An 18,869-nucleotide genomic window follows, 5' to 3' on the forward strand; every position below is an offset into this window, starting at 1 on the left:
TCAGGGAGATGGATGGTGCGAGAGAAGGAGGAGAAAAGGAGGGTGGCCTCTAGACCCTGGGGGAGACCAGCTGGATTGCCTAACACCATCCCACACTTTCACCAATGATATAGAATTCCATTGATAACCACCATCATGCTTGATGATGGACCATTTGTTTCCCATCCCAGTGGCTTGGCCCAGGGTGAAAATATGGTGATTTCTTCAGTCTCTTTCTATGCCAGGCACTTCCACAATCCTTTCTAGGCTCCAGGGGTGATTTCCCTATTTGCCTTTCTCTGAATACACCGCTGCCTCCACACTTCTTCCCCCAACCTAGAAACCCACCCCCAGGGCAGAGGCTGTGTTTCAGAACCTGACTAAGATGTGGTAGCCCCACTGGCCTGGCTTCCTGTTGGTGGTGTGGCCAGAGACAGCTTCAGTGCCAGGGGAGCCGGGCGACTCTGGAGGGGGTGGGGAGCCGTGCCTCCTTCCAACTTACTGGCTGAGGAGCAGAGAGAAGGCTGGGGCTGCATGCCTGCTGAGGGGGCTGTTCTGTCCCGGGGGCTCCGTCCATCAGACCCCAAGCTGCTGCGATCCCCAGTGCGGAGCTGGGCAGCTAGCCGAGCAGGGGAGGGTGGCCAAAACAGACAGAACAAGGCAGGTGAACACGCAAGCCAGACGGGAACCCCCAAGCCCATGCTACTGGAGAGCCGGGGCCAAGGTGAAGCCTCAGCTGCCACTGGGCACTGCCCACATCCCAAGTCACTGCCTCTGCCCTGGGGCCTCCCAATGTGTAGCCTGCCCTGAGAAAGGTAGAGGAAGGACACTGCTATGTGGAGAGGCCAAGAACTGCACCTCTAGTTCAGAGAACCTTGGTAACCATAACTATAAAGACCCTCTCAAGAAGAGAGCTGAGCAGGAGCATCCAGTGCCAGCTTCTTCCAAGCTATCAGCATACTTCGGGCACCATTTATACTTCCTCCATCCTAGCCCTTCCATGACCTGGAAAGACTTTATTTCATGCAAAATTCCTGACATTCTCCTTTATCAAAGTTCTGTTCCTTTACTGTCCCCTCCTCCTACCAGGAGTTTTGGTGAGCTCTCAGCTCTGTCAATGTCCCTCAGATTTGGCCTGGGGTGGGGGTGGGGATGGAGGGTTGGGAATGGTGAGAAGAGAGGAGATGAAAGGAACAATATTTTTGGGTCAGGAACCCATTTGGTTTTGTAGTTTGCTCCATCTCATTTCCCCTGTTTGATCTGAGATAATGATTCTAAGTTTGGAGTCTCTTGGAGGAAGGGTGGCTGGAAACCCATAATCCCTTCATATATATATATACATATATATTTAACTCGATCTTTCCCTCATTCTTTTTTTCTTGTTTTAATGGTCATTCTTAGACCTCCTTAGCTTTGTGATGGGAAAGAGCAAGTTCATGTCTGACTCTAACACACTCAAGGACCAATAATGGCCATATTTCTAGACAATCTGGTCCCTGCCACCCAGGGCCCATTTCCTGAAGTCTCACCATCAACAAAAATGTGGCAATTAGGCTTAGAAAAAAATTCACTCAGGCTTGGGATGAAAGTAAGAACGGCTCTTGTTCCTCCCCGCCCCCCTTTCCTTTCCTACCCCAAGACCCTGCTGCAAGGAAGCTGAAGAAGTTCCTACTTTCCCTTGCAATGTCAATTATGGAGAAGATTCCCCTCTCTCATGTATCTTACCTTTGAGATCTTCATCTTCAGTGGTGGTGTTACAACTTTCTGTGGAGCCCTGCCAGATAAAAAGAGCATATTACTGCCCATTTAGTCCTCAAAAGCCAGGAGGAGCAGAAAAGAAGGGAGTGGGAGGCAGCTCCAGGGAAAAGAGAAGAGATCAATGACTCCCTGAGCCCTCCTAGAAAATTCCATCCTTGCCCAACTGAGACACGATGGGGAGGGCCAAGGAGTAATCAGAGCAAGGAGTAATCTGAGGACAAACTACAGCTCTTCTAGTACATATAGCCAAAAAAAACCAGGCTGGCTGTCTCCATTTCAGCCTAGGTCCTGCTGGAAGTGAATGAGGGAAATCAACCCTCAGCATCCCTTAGCAGGACACAGGGAAATGATCTGGCCCTGATCCCTCTCGCCCATTGATTCTATACTGATCCCAGGCTGAAAAGGAGGCAGGCGGAGCCAGGACCACACTCACCTTGATCCCGTCTGTTGCATTGTGTACCACGGTGGTTTGGGGTTCCTGTGAGAGGAGAAGAGGGGAGTTGCCCTCCTGTCTTGAGGTAGGGCTGCAGCTCTTCCCAGAGGGGGCTCTCTCCAGTTCCCCCAGGGCACTGTGGTAGCTGCCTGGCAGGAAACCAATCCCAAAGAACCTAGCCCTCCAATTCAACCTCAGCTGAAGGATCTTGACCAAGATGGGGTGCCATGGGAATTTCTCGGTTTTCAGTTAGCAATGGAGAGACTCTAAGATGATAGATTTGAGACAGGAAGGGACCTCAGAGATCATTAAGGCCACCTGCCTCATTCTACAGCTGAGGAAACAGAGGCCTAGAGAAGCTGTGACTTGCCCAGGGTCACAGCTAGTAAGTTTCCAAGCTGGCTTTGGATCCAAGGTCAAGACACTCGATCTTCAGAAACCAGTGGGAAGCAGGCACCCACAGCAGCCAGGAAATTAAGGTGAGACCTGCTAAGCTCACCGAGGATACTGAGGAGATGGATCCAAGGTTCACAGGACCTTGGAGATCCTCTAGACCCCCCCCCCCAAATAAAGAGGTTGGGGCCCAGAGAAGTCAAGAGACCTTTCTGCCCAAGATATTACCAATAGGTAAGCTGGCAGCACCTTCAAACTTAGCTCCTTTGATTCCAAATCTAGTGTTCTTTCAAGTAGCCTACAGTGGGAAGAGGAGCTAAAACAGGAAGTATGGAAGGGTTGCAGAGGAAGAGGTTGTGCCTTATGCTAACTGATGACAAGGAAGCCCTCAGTTGCTTTCACCTTCTGCCTTCTCCCAAAACTTGTCCCTGTCCAAGGACCAGAGGAGAAGAAAGGGTTTGCTATGACTGAGTCCATTGGCTGCAATCACTTGTTACAAAGGCACAGTTCCCCCTTCAGAAAGATACTTCAATTAGGAATGGAGGAATTCTGCTGCCTGTAGGAACCTCCCTAGGATGCTCCCATCATAGCTCTACAGCTAGTCAAATCTTTTCAGTTTTACAGATGAAGACTGAGAATCAGAGAGATTAAGTGATTTGTCCAAGGTCACATAGGTAGTATGGTACTAGGTGAGTGCTGAAGATGTGAGTTCAAATTTGACATCAGACATAGTTTTATGACCTCAGCCATCACTTAATTTCTTAGCCTCAGTTTCCTTATTTGTAAAGTGCTCTAACAATCACACCTGTCTCTCCCTGGGCTGTAGTGAGGATCAAACAAGAAAACACATACAAAGCATTTTAAACTAAACTATCAACTGGTCTTTAGCAGTCGCAGTCCGAAGTGGTGGAGCTGGATCTGAACTCTTAACTCCACAGCTGTCAATCCTCCCACACCGGGCTGGCAGATTCTAGCCTTCCTTTCCAGGAAGCCCCAAGTCTGGCTTACTCCACTGCTCAGATGACTCAAGTGTTTTTGGCCATACTACCTTCCCACCCCACCCCACCCAGCAATCCCCGTCATGGCCCTGGTCCTCGTGTGAAGGGGGATACAGCTTCACCTCCGTCTCCCCTCCCCAAGAACAGCAGCAGCAGCAGCAGAGGAATTGGGGGATAACAGCCATAATGGGATCACAGAGGGAGGAGGAAGGCCAAGCAGGGTCAGAGGCTGACCGTGAAAAGAAAGGGCACAATGGTGAGAGAAGCTGTTTGCTTATGGGGAGGATGAAAAAGCCAAGAGAGGGGAGGGAGAAGAGGTAGCCCCCGTGGGAGGGGGAGGATATGAGGGAAAGGAGGCAGAGGCGGGCGGAGGCGGAGAAGCCGTAGTCAGGAGGTACCATGGCCGTCTGCAATGGCGCAGGCTCTTGGACTGGGTTTACGAGACTGTTTTTGTTGTTGCTCTGTAGTTGAGACAAGAAAACAGATGGTTTAGTTTCCCCAGTTAACAAAGTAGCCCAGGTTCTTCTCCCAGACCTCCCTTCACCCCTGACCCTGGCCCTGGCCCCATTGGAGCTGGGCCTGAGGCAGCCTCCACACTACTGTGTGAATGGGAGCGATGGTCGTGGAGATGGGTGAGGAGCAGACGAGAGGCCGTGGGGAGGGCCCCTTGGTCAGGTGGGGACATTGGGGAGTAGCCCAGAGGCATGACTGGCCTAATAGTCTGGACTTCAGGCTCCTCGCTGGCATTTCCTGCTGGTACCATGTACCAGTTCTTCTTATACTTCTGTTCTTAAGGAAACTCAAGGGTTCTTCTCATTTCCCAGAGGGTAAGAAGGTTTTTATTGAATCATAAAAAGATAAAACGATGACCAGAACATGAGCACTTTTGGGGACGCAGATCCATTTTTCGTCCTGATACCTAGTCACCCTACATCATAGATTGAAGCCTCAGTGGAGTTTGAGGGTTGTTGTTCCTGCAATTGGAAAGAGATAATCCCAGAAGCACACCTCTGGGGTTCCATTAATAGTGGCCAATTTTTGTCCTGGGATCCTAGGTTTGAAACCTATCTATTGTCTCAGAGTGATAGGATAAGGTCATCCTGTTCCACTTTCTGCTTGATAAATGCTAGAATAAAGAAGACTGCTAAGAATGAAAGAAAATGATCAGGAACAGCTGGCAATTCCAAGGCTAAGGCAGGTGAGAGCAGACCGGCTGACTATATCCTCAAGTAGCCAGGGCAGCTGGGTATTGTGATTAGACTCTCTTCAGCTACAAAGCATCATGACAAACAGTAGGTCTCCTAGCAGGAAGATAACTACATTGCATCTCCACGTGCCAAAGATGGATGCCACTTCCAATAAGACCAAGGTCAATTCTGCAAGTGATGGTCTATTCTCTTTTCCTCATGACCACCTGACCTGAGAGCCCAGAAGTCAGCTAGAGTCCATTAGGCCGTGGCCTCAGTCTCTCTGTAACCACATTCCTCAAGAGGCTTCCAAGTCTCAGCATCAGGCTAAAAATGAAGGGGAATCTTTGATGCCAGATAATTGAGATTGGTGGGAAGTAGGTATCCACAACCAGACCACACTACCTAAACTCCACAGTGCTCTATAATGACACTGGGAGAGACCTTTCCCTTTTGTCCTGGAGTCTCTCTGTGGGATTCCTTGTATTGGACCCAAAGCCAACAGAGAAATATTATAGGATTTTGCGATTGCTGGATCACAGTAATTTGGTGATTTTGTCAACACTAGTAGCAAGAACTTCCTCCACCAATCACAGGTGGATTTGAAATCATAGGATTTAGAGACAGAGGGGACCCTGAAGGTCATTTTGCCTAATACCTTCATGTTACAGATGAAGAAACTGAGACACAGTGAAGTTAAATGATCCAAAGCCATATAGGTGATATCTGGCAAAGACTGGTTTTGAACCTAAATTCTATCCTTAGGTGACTTTCAATCCCAAGTTCAAGGTTAGGGATGACACGCAAGAATTGGCACCACAGAAATAAGAGACAATGTGCTGGTACCCCCACTCCCTCCCCCCACCGAATGAGGAAGAGATCTCAGGAATTTCGTGACAGTCCGTGCTCCACAGTCGACAGAACAAAATTTTCTCATCAGACTGCTAGAGCTAAAAACCTGTTAGAATGTTCTTGGGACAGCAAGTATCCTCCTCTCTGTGCCCTTCACAAAATTCTCTCTGAAGGGGTGGGCTAAGAGAAAAGTCCACTCTAGTGACTGGTGAGTCACTATTGTCTTAGGGCTAGGGAACAGTATCACTAACTTCCTCTGGAGCAAGAAATAACAGAGGAATGGGATTTGCATTCTGACCTCTTGTTTTAGTGGCTGCATCTGCATAAATTCATGGTGCCCTTCCCTCACTAGGGAAAGGCTCTACCAGGCTTTATCCTTGGTGGTGGTGGTGGGGGAGGGACAGGAAGACCAAGTCCTGGCTGTAGTTGGAGAATATTCACCCCAGGTCGAAAAGCCAAAAGACTGGAGAACAGCAAGCTGCTTAGCTTTTGTTCATCTGAATCTCTTGAATGAGTGTTTGGAGGCTGCCATACTGTAAATCCCATTTCAGGAAGCGCTGCCTATATCATTGATCAGGATAAAACAAAAACAAAAACAAAAACTTCTCCTTTCCAAAAGAGAGTAAGCTTTTTCTCCCTGTGCCTGTAGATCTGCACCAACCCTCTGCATACCAAGGCCACCTCCTGCCCTGGGCTGCAGGGTACAGCCCAACCCCCATGACAAGGGGTGCCTGCACCATATTTCAGAGCTGGCTTTCCAGGCCACTGGGGCTGCAGGGAGGTGAGAATGTCCCTGTGCAATGGCCCCGCCCAGGAGGACAGGCCACACTTGCCCGCCTGAGACAGATGTGGTGGCAATGAGCACAAGCAGACGTGCATGATATGAAGATGAGTATGCATGGCGGGCGGGCAGGCAGGCAGCACAGGGTGGGCAGATGGGTGGGCAGGCCGGGCTCACCATCAGGTGCACGCTGGAACTCGACTTCCTTTTCTGGACACACCACAGCAAAAGGGAAAGAGAAGGGGAGAGAGGAGGTGAGAGAAAAAGCACAGAAATGCCTTGGATTAGTGCAGTAGAGCAGGGGCTCCATACCAGGGCAGAGAACAGAAGGAAAGAGACAGAAGTTTGGTGGATATACACCCACCCACATACACACACACACACACAGACAGATGCACACCCACCCTGTAAAAGAAACAGCCTTTGTTGCCTTGGTCAATCCAAGTAGACTTGGCCAACCTCTTCCTATAACATTCTTTCTCTCATCTGTGGTTTACACTGGTTGTCTCTCCCTCTCATTTGCTGGAATATGTTCAATTCTTCCTCCTTGAATCCATAATTCCATTCAAGGTCCAGCTCAAGGGTCATTTTCTCCTTAAGGCTTAAGATCCCCTCCTTTTCCTCTCGCTATATGCTAGTACCCCTCCCAGAAATTATTTTGTATTTACCTATCTGTGTTGGAGCTGTCCATTTTTTCCCCGCCCCTTTTCCAAATGAGTCAGGGACTTTTATCTTTCTTTTTTTTTTTTTGTGGTCTTTGTGTCCCTTGCTCCTAGATAATGCCTTAAAAAGTATACAGAAGGTGCTTAAACATGCTTTTCCTGAATAATAAAAACACCATGGGAGTTACTGTTATTATTTTCATTTCTTCTCCCAAACCTGTGGTTGCGGCCTCCTCTTCTTTATCTTCCTGTTGTTACCACACGTGAAGAAAGGACGCACCTTCAGAGTGACAAGGCAACGAACACCTATTCAGGCTTCTGATTCCTGCCATAGGAGAACCTCACGAGAAGAGACTTACAAGCCTAACATTCTAGGATATTTACTGTCATTTCAGAAATTTGGGTTTTCAAGACCAGTGTACATGGATATTTAATATGATCTCCTCTGCATCAATAGGTCCCCCAGGGGCAGACAATACAACCTTATCTGCTTCTTCTCATGTCCTCACCTAATCAAATCTTCCCATAAATTGTCCATAGAAAATCTGCACAATATAAGTTAGACTTTTTTCTAGATCTGACATTTGAGGGGTATCATTCCATCCATCATTACTCTCACCATGTGACTAGCCCAATTTTTTTTGCTTGCAATACGGTTCTGATAGTATCTTTTTATACTGTGTCTCCTGCACATTTCTTTATCTGAAATATGCTAGAGTCTTTTCAATTAGTCACCAAATATTTATTAAGGACCCACTATGCATGAGATCCTGTATGCTAAGCAATTGGCATTAAAAAGATAAAAATATAAGACTCTCTGCCCTCCCACTGAACTCTAAAGACCCACAACTCAGAATTCCTCTATAATTTCTATGTTTCATATAGCACCCCTAGAAGACTTGTTGTTAAGATGGCCCTTTGTTTCAGGGAGAAGACAGTGGCCATCAAAAGCAAGAGACAACGTCCCAAAAGCAATCCATCCTGCTTGGTTCCCAATTCAATGGAGTCCCAGTTTCATTGCTCATTGGTAGGAGCCTAGCACCAGTAAATACATACTGATAAATACATACTGGTAAAAGGCTGAGCTCTCTAACCACAGAGCATAATCAGGATAAGACACAATCTTCACCCACTTGGATTTTTTTCTTTCTATGTATATATAGTGTAGCTGTGTTCTTCTGAGTGTTTATAGGAGGCTTTGCAGTGTTCTGGAGTTTGATATGATCAGCATAATGGCTCCCACCACCAGTGGCTCCCACCCTTACATATGGAAGACCCCATCATGTATATGGAATCCCTCTCCAATTTAGACTCTATGAAGGATGTCTATTGAGACAGGGTCAGAAAACTGAAGAGTAAATGGCTCCAAATGAATAATCAAAGGGATCACGAAGTTCTCTCTTAATATCTCTCCAGGAATTTTGTATAATTTAAAATATACATGGGAGACCCTTTGAAAAAATGCAGTTTGCTGTAAAATGTCATTTGTGAAAGTTTCATACCTTTATCAAGAAAGCCTTTAATATACATGCAGATTTTTCTCATTACTTTAGAATCTTTTCCATTTGTCCTCTGTTTTTTGTTCCTCTTCCAGTTTGACCTACAAGTACTCTGAGGGAGGGTGTCATGTAATCGGATCCTCACTATTGTTTTGCCCTCCTTTGCTTCTCGAGTATTTAATGAAGTGATACTCCTCATAATCTTCCATCTTCATCCTTCCCTTAAGAATTTATAAATGTTTATACTCTCAACTCTTGTTGCCTTTGGATGATCTCTCTGTGCTAAGCAAGATCAAATGTTTGCTCACTGAAGTGGTTACTGGGCTCTACAAGTCTCCTTACTGTGGCAAATGACTTACATTGGTTAAATGTCCTTAAGGAAACAGTGACAGTCTGTGTTGATGTCTGGGTTTTAAAATCCAATTCCCATTTTTTGGCATCAACAGCTTATTGAAATAGATCCAGTTGGAACAGTGTGCAATCACATGCCATATCTTCTCATTCCTTCCTCTAATTTGGTGTTGATTTTTAATCTCTGTTCTAACAAACCAAGGACTTGATCCTACAGTTTATTCAGAAATGACTCCCATATTGATAACCACTTGATTCCTATCTATGGGAAGAAAATCAATTTCATTTTTTTGTGATGTAACTTGGTGTACACTATATTCTAGCACCTCCTGGCTCTTTACTTGAAGAAAAATATTCCCAATATGTAGGTTTGATGGTTCTGTATAACAATTTATATAAGTGATTTGAGGTTTGCAAAGCCATTTATAAATACCATTCCATTTGTCTTCCCAACACAGCTAAGAATTAGTTATTAAATTCAACTATTATCTTCATTTTGCAAATGAGGAAACTTAGGTTTGAAAAGGTTAAATAACTTGACCACACAATTCATAAGGAATAGAGTTAGGATTTGAGCTGGGTCTTTATGATTCCAACACTCTACCCACTACTATCTCCTAGGCCATGTTGCTTCCTTTTGCAGAGGCAGGATCTACAACTCTTCAGTCTCTTTCTCTTATTCCAGAACCACGATTCACAGCATAGTTTTTTGTTGTCCTTCTTTATGGTCACTTTTGAATTGAAATCACTGAGTGTTGCAAAATGTTTATGCTGATTTTATTTGGGTTTGATCATAGAATTTCTTTCTGCTCATTCCGTGCAATGATGGATAGGTTGCCAATGTCTTTGTGATGGCCTTCTGGCAAATATTTACCACTGAGCATTAAAAATGAAGTGATCAAGTATCCCTTCAAGTGATAGTTTCTGTTCCCTATAGTCCTCCATTAAAACCAACTCAGTCAAATCTTTTATTTGTCTATACAAGATGGGCCTGAGAACCTTTCTTCTATTCAGTTTTGCAACTTTCCTTCCTCTTCTGGTTTCATTTAGAACAAGAATGTCAAGACTGATCTATTTGGTTCCTCCAGATGTTTGTCTGCTCATTGGCTACTGGACAAGGATCTCACATTGAGGATGCCAAGAGATAATATATGCAGGCTGGCTAAAAACTTGTGCAAGCCTTCCTCTTCCTTTCTACTACAACTTCATCACCATTACAAAAGTGGGAGAGGATTCTTACAGCACATGGGGTCCTTTTGTATTCTTTGTTCTTCAGTTCAAGAATGGCCACCAACAGACCAGTCTACTGGTAAAACAATTGTGTACTAGTGAAAAGGAAACGGCATAGTCAAGATTTTATACAGATGACGGTTATTTCTTCCTAGATATTATGCTTGCTTAGGTAAGCCAGATGTAAAGAAGTATGAATACTAGTTCACATTAGATACATCACTCATTGAATTTTAGTCAATCTCTGCATAATCCAATCCTAGTTTTTCTTCAGCTCAAAGTAGATCATGATTTTTTAAATGATCCCTCTAACTTTTTATTTTATTAATGCTGTTTTTGAGGAAAACTCAAGAGATCTTAAGGAAAATCTTGGTTTCTATCCACCATCCTGCCTCCACTCTCTACTTTTTTTTTATTTTAGTAATAAAATCTTTCTGGATATGTGATTCTGTCACATGTATCAGGTGAGTCTAGCATCAAGAGTCTCTTTTACCAGAAAGTTTTAGACATCTACTTCTAACTTCTCAGGTAAAAGTTCTTCTTGTCTTCTCTAATTTCTTGCTTTGTCCTTGCTTCCTTTTTCTTGCATAATAAATGCTAGGAGACACCTAGCTTCAAGGAGACTTTTAGGGACCCTGAAATTGGCACTTAAAAGAGTCCTTCCTCATCTGATAATCTGTTCTTGCCATCCATCCTTTATCAAAGACCATGAGATATTGTCTTTCCTTTTGAGAGTCATTTTGCAAGCTTACAAAAGAGGTTTGCAAAAAGAGATTGCAGAACAGATCCCCAGATTAAAGGGTAAAGAGAGGTCAAGTCACCTCATGGGGAAAATGCCAAGACTTTCTAGTATCTTCCAGGTAATGTTGGGAAAAAATGGGCAGTGGGAACCTCTTCATCTGAAGTCATTTAACCTTCTGTCAGAGAGGATTCTTCTTCAGTTATGGGTTAGACTAGAACAGGGTGCTTAAGCAGGAGTTCATATATAGATTATAGGGAAATTCATGGACTTGAATGGTTAAAAACAAATAAATCTTTTAGCATTACAACTTTAGCATTCTTTCAATTATTTTTAAAACTATCTGGGGGGGACGGCTAGGTGGTGCAGTGGATAGAGTACCGGCCCTGGAGTCAGGAGTACCTGGGTTCAAATCTGGTCTCAGACACTTAATAATTATGTAGCCATGTGGCCTTGGGCAAGCCACTTGACCCCATTGCCACAAAAAATCTAAAAAAACCCCCAATAAAAACTATCTGGGGAGTCCATGGGTTTTGTCAAAAAAGTCCATGACATAGAAAAAAGGCTAAGTCCTTGATCTGAGGGCCCTTCCAAAGCTAAAATACAACAATCCTTTAAGCTTGTCTCTTTACCTCCAAACTTCCCTTCTTCCAATTCATTTAAATATTACTCAAGGACTAATATTCCAAGTCATTAGCTCTTTGAGGGCAGGAATTCTCTTTTTGCCTGCTTTTAAATCCTCAAAGCTTAGCACAGTAGTTGGTATAAATTAATAGATGTTTCTTGACTGCTCATCATCTTTCATTATGCTACATTGTAGCTCAACAACCTATCATAGCTCCCTACTACCTAGCTTTCAAAGCCCACCAAAGCTCTCAGCCTATCATTTCCTATCAAACCTGATGTTTCTATTACTTTTCAACTCCATTCAAGTTAGCCTTTTCTTTATAGTCTCCTGCACAAGCCATCTTCATTCTTGCTCTTGTGCTTTTGCTTATCTTCTCTTGTCCTTTGCCTCCATCACCCAGAAATAGGTGGGGAGGGGAAACTCCTTCCCCTCCCCTATACATTGTTGTTATTGTTCAGCTAGTTTCAGTTGTGTCTGACTCTCCATGACACCATTTGGATTCTTAACAAAGATACCATTTCATTCTCCAGCTCATTTTATAGATGAGGGAACTGAGGCAAACAGGGTTCAGTGACTTGCCCAGGAACACACGGCTAGAAAATGTCTAAGACCATATTTGAACTCAGAAAGATAAGTCTTCCTGACTCCAGGTCTGTCATTCTGTGCACTATGGCACCACCTAGAGCTTTAAGGTTTACAAAGCATTTTAGAAATGTTAACTCGTCTTTCATGACCTAGCTTAAGTCCTACTACTTCTATACCAACTCTACCAGCCCCCACTAGTCATCTCTCTCTTCTCTGACTTCCTACTGCCATTAACATGAACACCACACAACTTCAGAAAAGCCTGGAAAGATTTACATGAACTGATGCTGAGTGAAGTGAACAGAAGCAGAATAATATTGTACACATTAACAGCAACAAAGTGTGATTTAGTGATCAAGGACAATTCTAAAGGACTTGAGATGGAAAATGCCATCCACATCCAGAGAAAAAACTATGGAGTCTGAGTACAGAGCAAAGCATATTATTTTTACTTTTTTTATTTTTTTTTATTTTTTTAGGTTTTTGCAAGACAAATGGGGTTAAGTGGCTTGCCCAAGGCCACACAGCTAGGTAATTAATAAGTGTCTGAGACCAGATTTGAACCCAGGTACTCCTGACTCCAAGGCCAATGCTTTATCCACTGCACCACCTAGCTGCCCCATTATTTTTACTTTTTAAAACTTGTTTTTTTTTCTTTTTTCTCAAGGTTTCCCTCCTTTAGCTCTGATTCTTCTATTGCAACATGACTAATATGGAAATATATTAAACATAATTACTCTTCTTTGGGAAGGGGGAGGGAAGAGAGGGAGGTAGAAAAATGTATAACTCAAAAGCTTACAGAGATAATAAGAATATTGAAAACTATCTTTGCATGTAAATAAAAAAAATACCATAAAAAAATGAGCACCACACAGTCTGATACCTGACCATTCTCACAAAATCCTTCTATGTGCAAGGGGGTTTTTACCTACTTGACTAAATAGTCAATTTCTCTAAGGGTGAGGTCAGACCTCCTGCTCCTTTTGTGATTCTGTAACGGAATCCCACAATTCAAGAAATCTGACTTTATCTAGTTGCTCAGCCAAGAAAATGAACCTTAAATCTCTCTCCACAACTACAGCCAGCCTATCCTCCCCTCTGTCCATCTGTGGCTCCTTCGCTATCATTCCTATTTCCTCCCCAGTGTCCGCTCCTAGCCTCATATGTCCAAAGAGGAGGCACTAGTTCCAAAATCTTCTTTTCCAGAGGGTAGGAGTACACAGAAACAGCCATGAACATAGAATTAGGGCAGAATAAAAGAAGGAGAAAGAGGAAGAGGGACACGTTCACATCTCAGATGCAGACAAACACAAAGGTCCTGGGGGAAAGCCTGGTTCCAACATTTTATACACTTGGGCAGTTTTATGGGTTGAATTTCTTGATAGCAGCCATCAACTATGGTCCAAGATAGCACTAATTTCTGCACAAAGCCATACCTTTGGAATCTTTTTACTTTCTGACCATTTTCTGCCCCCATCCACCTCAACTAAGAGTCCATCAATATATAAAGGTGGTCTTTCCCTTCCCTGACCCAGTCATTCTTAATAAGGACTCCTTTTCATCTCTGGACTCCTCAGAGACCAACCCTACTTTTTTTTTTTGGTTTCTGCATGGAAAGCTGATTCAACCAGAGCAGAATGGGGGAAAAAAATCAAACAGCCACAAATCTGTCTCTGCTATTTTACGCAATACCTAATCACACTGAAGAAGTTAAAGATATTAGAGAAATAACCTAAAAAAAAAAATCCAGAAGTGAAAATCCTTAAAGGAGAAGGAGATAGAGGTTCAGCTATTAGATTCTCCCAAGTTATATCATTTTGGATGAATGGCCTCTGAGTCCTTTAAAAGAAAAATAACATTTTCTTTCTTTCCCTCAGCCCACCAGTCTGAAATCTCAAGACGGAAAAAATTTTAATTTAGAAGAAAAATAGCTAGGGCTGGGATCCTAAAAACAGAGGAGGAACAATGTGGGCAGAAGTCCTTGGAGTGAATGTAGTCAATGTGAGAGACTAGCATCTCTGGCCTGAGGAGCCAATGAGAAACCTACCTTCACACCTCCATCTGTCTTCTTGTTCAATAGGCTTTTGGCAGCTGTGAAGATAAAGCAGAAAATCAGAATTCCTGTAGTATGAACCTCTTTTCTCATTTACTCACTTTTTCTCCAATCTGAATTCCTGATAGACTGGAAAGACCAAAAGAGCTTGGGGCCTGTCAGAGGAATAGCTTCAATCAAGCCCTGTGACATCCTTCTGGCCTATACAATATGAATGCCCCATGGAAGAATATCCTTCTTAGTCCCCTTTGGTTAGAGGGGAGGCAGCACCAGAACTCACCAGATGGTGGGATCTGGGACCTAGTGGGTCCCAAATCTCAGCTGCCTTGGGACATACCTCCATTGCCTTACATTAGCAAATTTCTGGGGAGAAACTATTCAGAAAAGGCCCCAACCACCAAGGGACTGCACTGTTAATTCGGAAAACTCTTCAACAACATCTAACCCAGATCCACAGGAGCCAAGCAGCTGAGGTAAAGGGGATAGACACCCAATCTCCCTAGGCTCTGAGAAACTCAGGATTGCTATGCTCCGAGGATACGAGACTTCTAAGGCTTCATCAAGAAATAAAGAGTTTCACACTGCACAAAAGAGAACAAACATGAGGACAGACATACAGACACCAACAGAGACCAGCCTACAGGAGGAAAACAAGCAGATATTCCCAAAGGGGCTTCAGCCTCGAGGAGGCTCACTCAACCATCTCCCCAAGGGGGGGGTCGCTGCCTCGCCTTCCAGGAAGAGGAAGGACTGGGCGGAACGGCAAGCTATCAGAGAGGTTTCAGGTGGGACAGAGCAGTAATGATCCCTGACTCAGAAGACCTGAGGAAGATGGCTGGCTGAGAAGGCAGAAAAATGGGCAGCTGCAGAATGAAAGGGGAAAAGAAGAGTAGCTCTCCCTGTCTGCTCTCTTGAGGAGTAGCACTTAGGACTCATGGCGGGCTCTAGGCCAGCCCTGATGCTGCCCCTAGGCCAGCCCTGATGCTGCCCCAGGGGGCTGCCTGACCAGCCCTCATCCCTTGCTGCCGTGAACTGGTCAGAATGAGCCAGGCAGTTTGGGGTTTCAGGCTCCTGCCACTGCCTGGCTACATTTTCCCCAGGCTACAGCCCCCTGAGAGTCAGCAAGCGCCCAGCATGCAGAGCTGGTTAGTGGGCTCAGTGGTGCCAGGTTAGATGGACCATTCTGCATGCCAATCTCAGCCAGCAAGCATGGGTGGCACCTCCCTGATGAGTGGGCCTGACATGCTGGCCCCTCCTGGTAGGACGGGAGAGGGCTGGGTCAGGCAGGCGGGGAGGACTCATGCCACGTACCTTGCCCGGCCAGACCGGCGGCGCTCACGGCGGCCAAGGCGGGAGCGGAGCTCTGCCTGCCAACTGAGAGGATACAATCTCTCAGCGCTAAGAGCTGCCACGAAGCCACAGTGGCCAATCAGTAGCTAGCATGCCTGAGCGTGAGAAGTGGGCGAGAAGAAGGGGGCCCACTCACAGCCCACGCACACCAGGGCCAAGGGCATCGTGGCAAAGCCAGCCGAGCTGGGAGGAGCAGGAGCGTCGGAGGGGAAGGGCAACAAGGCAGTCGTTGCTCTTCAGCAAAGTGGAGTGGGTGGCATGGAAGACTGGAGGGCTCTGAAAGGGCTGGGGCTGGGGTGGGACATAAAAACTCTACCACACAGAAAGAGGCTTAACCTGCCCCCCCCCAAGAGAGACCCCCACATGCACCAAACTCATTTTGGAGACAAAAAAAGAGCCTTGGAAACCAAGCCCCAGAAAACTGGAGACACGCCTGTTTTCTAGGTGTGGACTCAGAAATGGACAGAGGCTAGGGAACAGAATCCTTCCTTCACAGAGAACAACTTCCTTTCCTAATGTCTATGCAAGGAGGTCTGATGGCCTCCCTGGGGCCATGATGGATGGAGGGGAACCAGCCCCTCTGTTTCACTGCATTCCAAATTCTGAAGAAACCCTTGCCCCAGAGCTCTGAGAGTCACAGCACAGCCCTCACGCTGTCCAAGCTTAATCATGAGCCTCGACAAATGGTGACCTCTGGTCTCCCTGGGTCTTGCCTCTTTTTCCATGTGCCTTCTTCATTCTCTATGGGTTAGACAGAGAACTCTAGTGCTCCAAGTACAGATTTGGAGCAAATGGGCCCCCAGAAGTGGAGGTAACTGAAGTCAATGATTTCTACTAGCATTCAACCCAATTTTACAATTGGCCAAGATCTCTGTGTCCAGTGGATAAGTAGCATCCCAGTCCAATTGGCTTCTTGGCAGGTCCCCAAACTTAACTTTCCATGTCTTCCTTGGACCTGTTCAATCTGGCTGGTTCTTGTGCCTGCATCTTAATCCTGGTCTACCTCTGAGAATCCTTCCTTCTCTTTTTTAAGGCTTAGTTTGAGAGTTATCTCAATGCACTTCCCCTCCTGTTAGCATTTTCTCCTTCCTCAACTACCCATGTACATCTGGTAGAATATAAAATTCTTAAGGGCAGAAGTCATTTTGTTTTGGTCTTGTGCTGGCAATACCTAACTGGGATAGTGCCTGTCACAGAGTGGACATTGATACTTAATCCAGGCTAAATTGATCTAGATTTGCATTCCAGCTTCTAATCAAGAAAAACTCACAGTTCTTCCCTTATTAGGAATATTAAATACCTCTTTTCTCACAGGAGCTCCTGGAGACAGGATCTGCTCCTTGCCTATTCCAGGGACTAGGGTAAGAAGAGGTCAGCCTGGCCCGCCTCCAGTGGGGTCAGCTCAATGCCAGATTCAAGTCCTCTTTTCTGTCTCATATCTCGCCTGCCCAAGACAGCTCATGGGGAAGAGAGAACAGAAGTCACAGCAAAATTCTAAGGCTCCTTAGGGATCATGGTGAAATACTTCCCTACCCTTACCAAGACTGTACTCCAAAGGGGAATCAGGTACCTTTGGCTACCCTAGAAAGGAACGCAGAGGAGCTGATCCTAAAGGGGAGGCCTAAGGCCAGAAGGTACCCTCAAGACATGAGAAAGGACAAAATTATGGCTCTGATCTCAACATAAAAACACCTCTGGGACTGTCCAGTAATTTCAACATGACTGGATTAGGACCACAGAAGCACCAAGTAATGAGGGGCTAAAAAAGCAGGCAGGCTGAAGGAATCTAGTTTAAATCTCTAAGAAAAATCAGCTAGATTCACCCTTAGTCCCATTCTTTGTAGGGCTGCCAGAGACTCACCCATCAATGCAAGAATACAACAGAAACAGCTTCAAGGGTAACATGCAAAGGAGGTAAAATTTCTTTTTTTTTAGTTTTTGCAAGGCAATGGGGGTTAAGTGGCTTGCCCAAGGCCACACAGATAAGTAATTATTAAGTGTCTGAGGTCAGATTTGAACTCAGGTACTCCTGACTCTTGAGGGCAGGGAAAGTATTTCACCATGATCCCTAAGGAGCCTTAGAATTTTGCTGTGACTTCTGTTCTATCCACTGCATCACCTAGCTGCCTGTAAAATTTCATTGTTAAAGGGACAGAGAGGCTTTCTGATCTTTGGTCATTCCCTAACCATCCAAACCTCTTATTCCTAAGCTCCATGGTTTGGTTTCACACAAGTTCTGGCTGTTCCCATGCCCCATTGCCCTAAAAATTCATACTTTATCCCCCCCCCCCCCCAGGGCAAGGGTATAACCCCATTCCATCTGAGGTCAGTGAGCAATGCTTTCCAAAACACCCTCCTCCTACCAACTAAATATCAATCCTCCTAACATTGAATCTATTACAGCAGCTGATATCCCTGAGAGAAGAATGAAACCAAGAAGAAAAGAAAAAAAAAAATGAAACCAAATCCCAAACAACAAATCTATAGTCATGAATGAGAGAAACTCCTAACCAAGAGAAGCATGATGAGCAGCACCTGGAGGGAAAGGACACTTTTCTGTTCTTCTAAGGTTGGGCTGCCCTTCTAGGCCAGGTAGACCCCTGCAGCTGTCCTAGGCCATGAAGCCCCCAGGGATAAGACAGGAGGAGAGGGAGAAGAGGGGAGGGTGACATGGAGGCTGATCTAGAAATTCTGCTCTCATCTTTCCCACACACTCACTTCGTTAAGCCAGTCCTATCCTCGCCCTTCCTTCCTTCTCTCCTTTACAATTATTATCATTAAGAAAGTAATAAGTACTTTATTCTGAAAAGAGTGTGACATTCAGCATAACTCCTCTGGGCAGAGTGGGCTGGGCTTGCTTGCCTCCTGCCAAGGATTAGGAAGACAGGCTGACAGGCCTAGAAATGCTCAGTCAGCAAGCTAGGAATGAAGGCTGACTCAAGCCCCCATGATAGGAGAGCTTACCAGATCTCCCCTCCCTCCACTCTTCTTTTCAAGCTCCCACAAACCCCCTTCTCCTTGATAACCAGAATCGGCTAAGATTTTTCAAGTTGAGAGAAAGAGAAAGTCAAGCTAAAGCCAAAAGAAACAGGGGTGCCAATGTCCAGATGTGCCCAGAAGGATACATCAGAGGGGCTAAACCCAAGAAAAGTGGCCTGAACATCTTAGTTTGGAGGGGAGCATTTGGGTCAGAAGGCGAAACCCAGGTCAAAGCTTTTCATTAATCCTGACAGTTTGTCTCAGGTGCTTGAGAACAAGCAATGAGAACAACACCCACTGTACCTCACCTCCCAACTCACCTTGGAAGGACTGAAATGCCCTGCTGGCAAGAAACTTACCTGAAAAATTCCTGGAAACCAACATTGTTGTAAGGATGGCACCCTGAGAAAGA

The 18,869-nt window shown here is 45.2% G+C and overlaps 1 protein-coding gene across 14 annotated transcripts in view; it reads right to left on the minus strand.

Moving 5' to 3' along the window:
- Positions 1-18,869, minus strand: part of CAMK2G (calcium/calmodulin dependent protein kinase II gamma) — a 61,157-nt gene that overhangs the window by 6,415 nt on the left and 35,873 nt on the right. For 3 of the 14 annotated variants that reach the window (XM_074232860.1, XM_074232863.1, XM_074232864.1), the window contains exons 12-18: positions 18,817-18,859; positions 15,440-15,502; positions 14,123-14,166; positions 3,960-4,022; positions 2,171-2,215; positions 1,705-1,753; positions 482-598 (exon numbers count right to left, since the gene is read on the minus strand). In XM_074232860.1, the coding sequence (XP_074088961.1) occupies positions 482-598; positions 1,705-1,753; positions 2,171-2,215; positions 3,960-4,022; positions 14,123-14,166; positions 15,440-15,502; positions 18,817-18,859 (424 nt within the window). The remainder of the gene's footprint in view (positions 1-481; positions 599-1,704; positions 1,754-2,170; positions 2,216-3,959; positions 4,023-14,122; positions 14,167-15,439; positions 15,503-18,816; positions 18,860-18,869) is intronic. The other 11 variants (XM_074232861.1, XM_074232872.1, XM_074232865.1 and 8 more) reach the window with 7 other exon arrangements.

The sequence above is a fragment of the Macrotis lagotis genome, chromosome 4 (genome assembly GCF_037893015.1).
Source record: "Macrotis lagotis isolate mMagLag1 chromosome 4, bilby.v1.9.chrom.fasta, whole genome shotgun sequence".
In the NCBI taxonomy this organism is placed as follows: domain Eukaryota; kingdom Metazoa; phylum Chordata; class Mammalia; order Peramelemorphia; family Peramelidae; genus Macrotis; species Macrotis lagotis.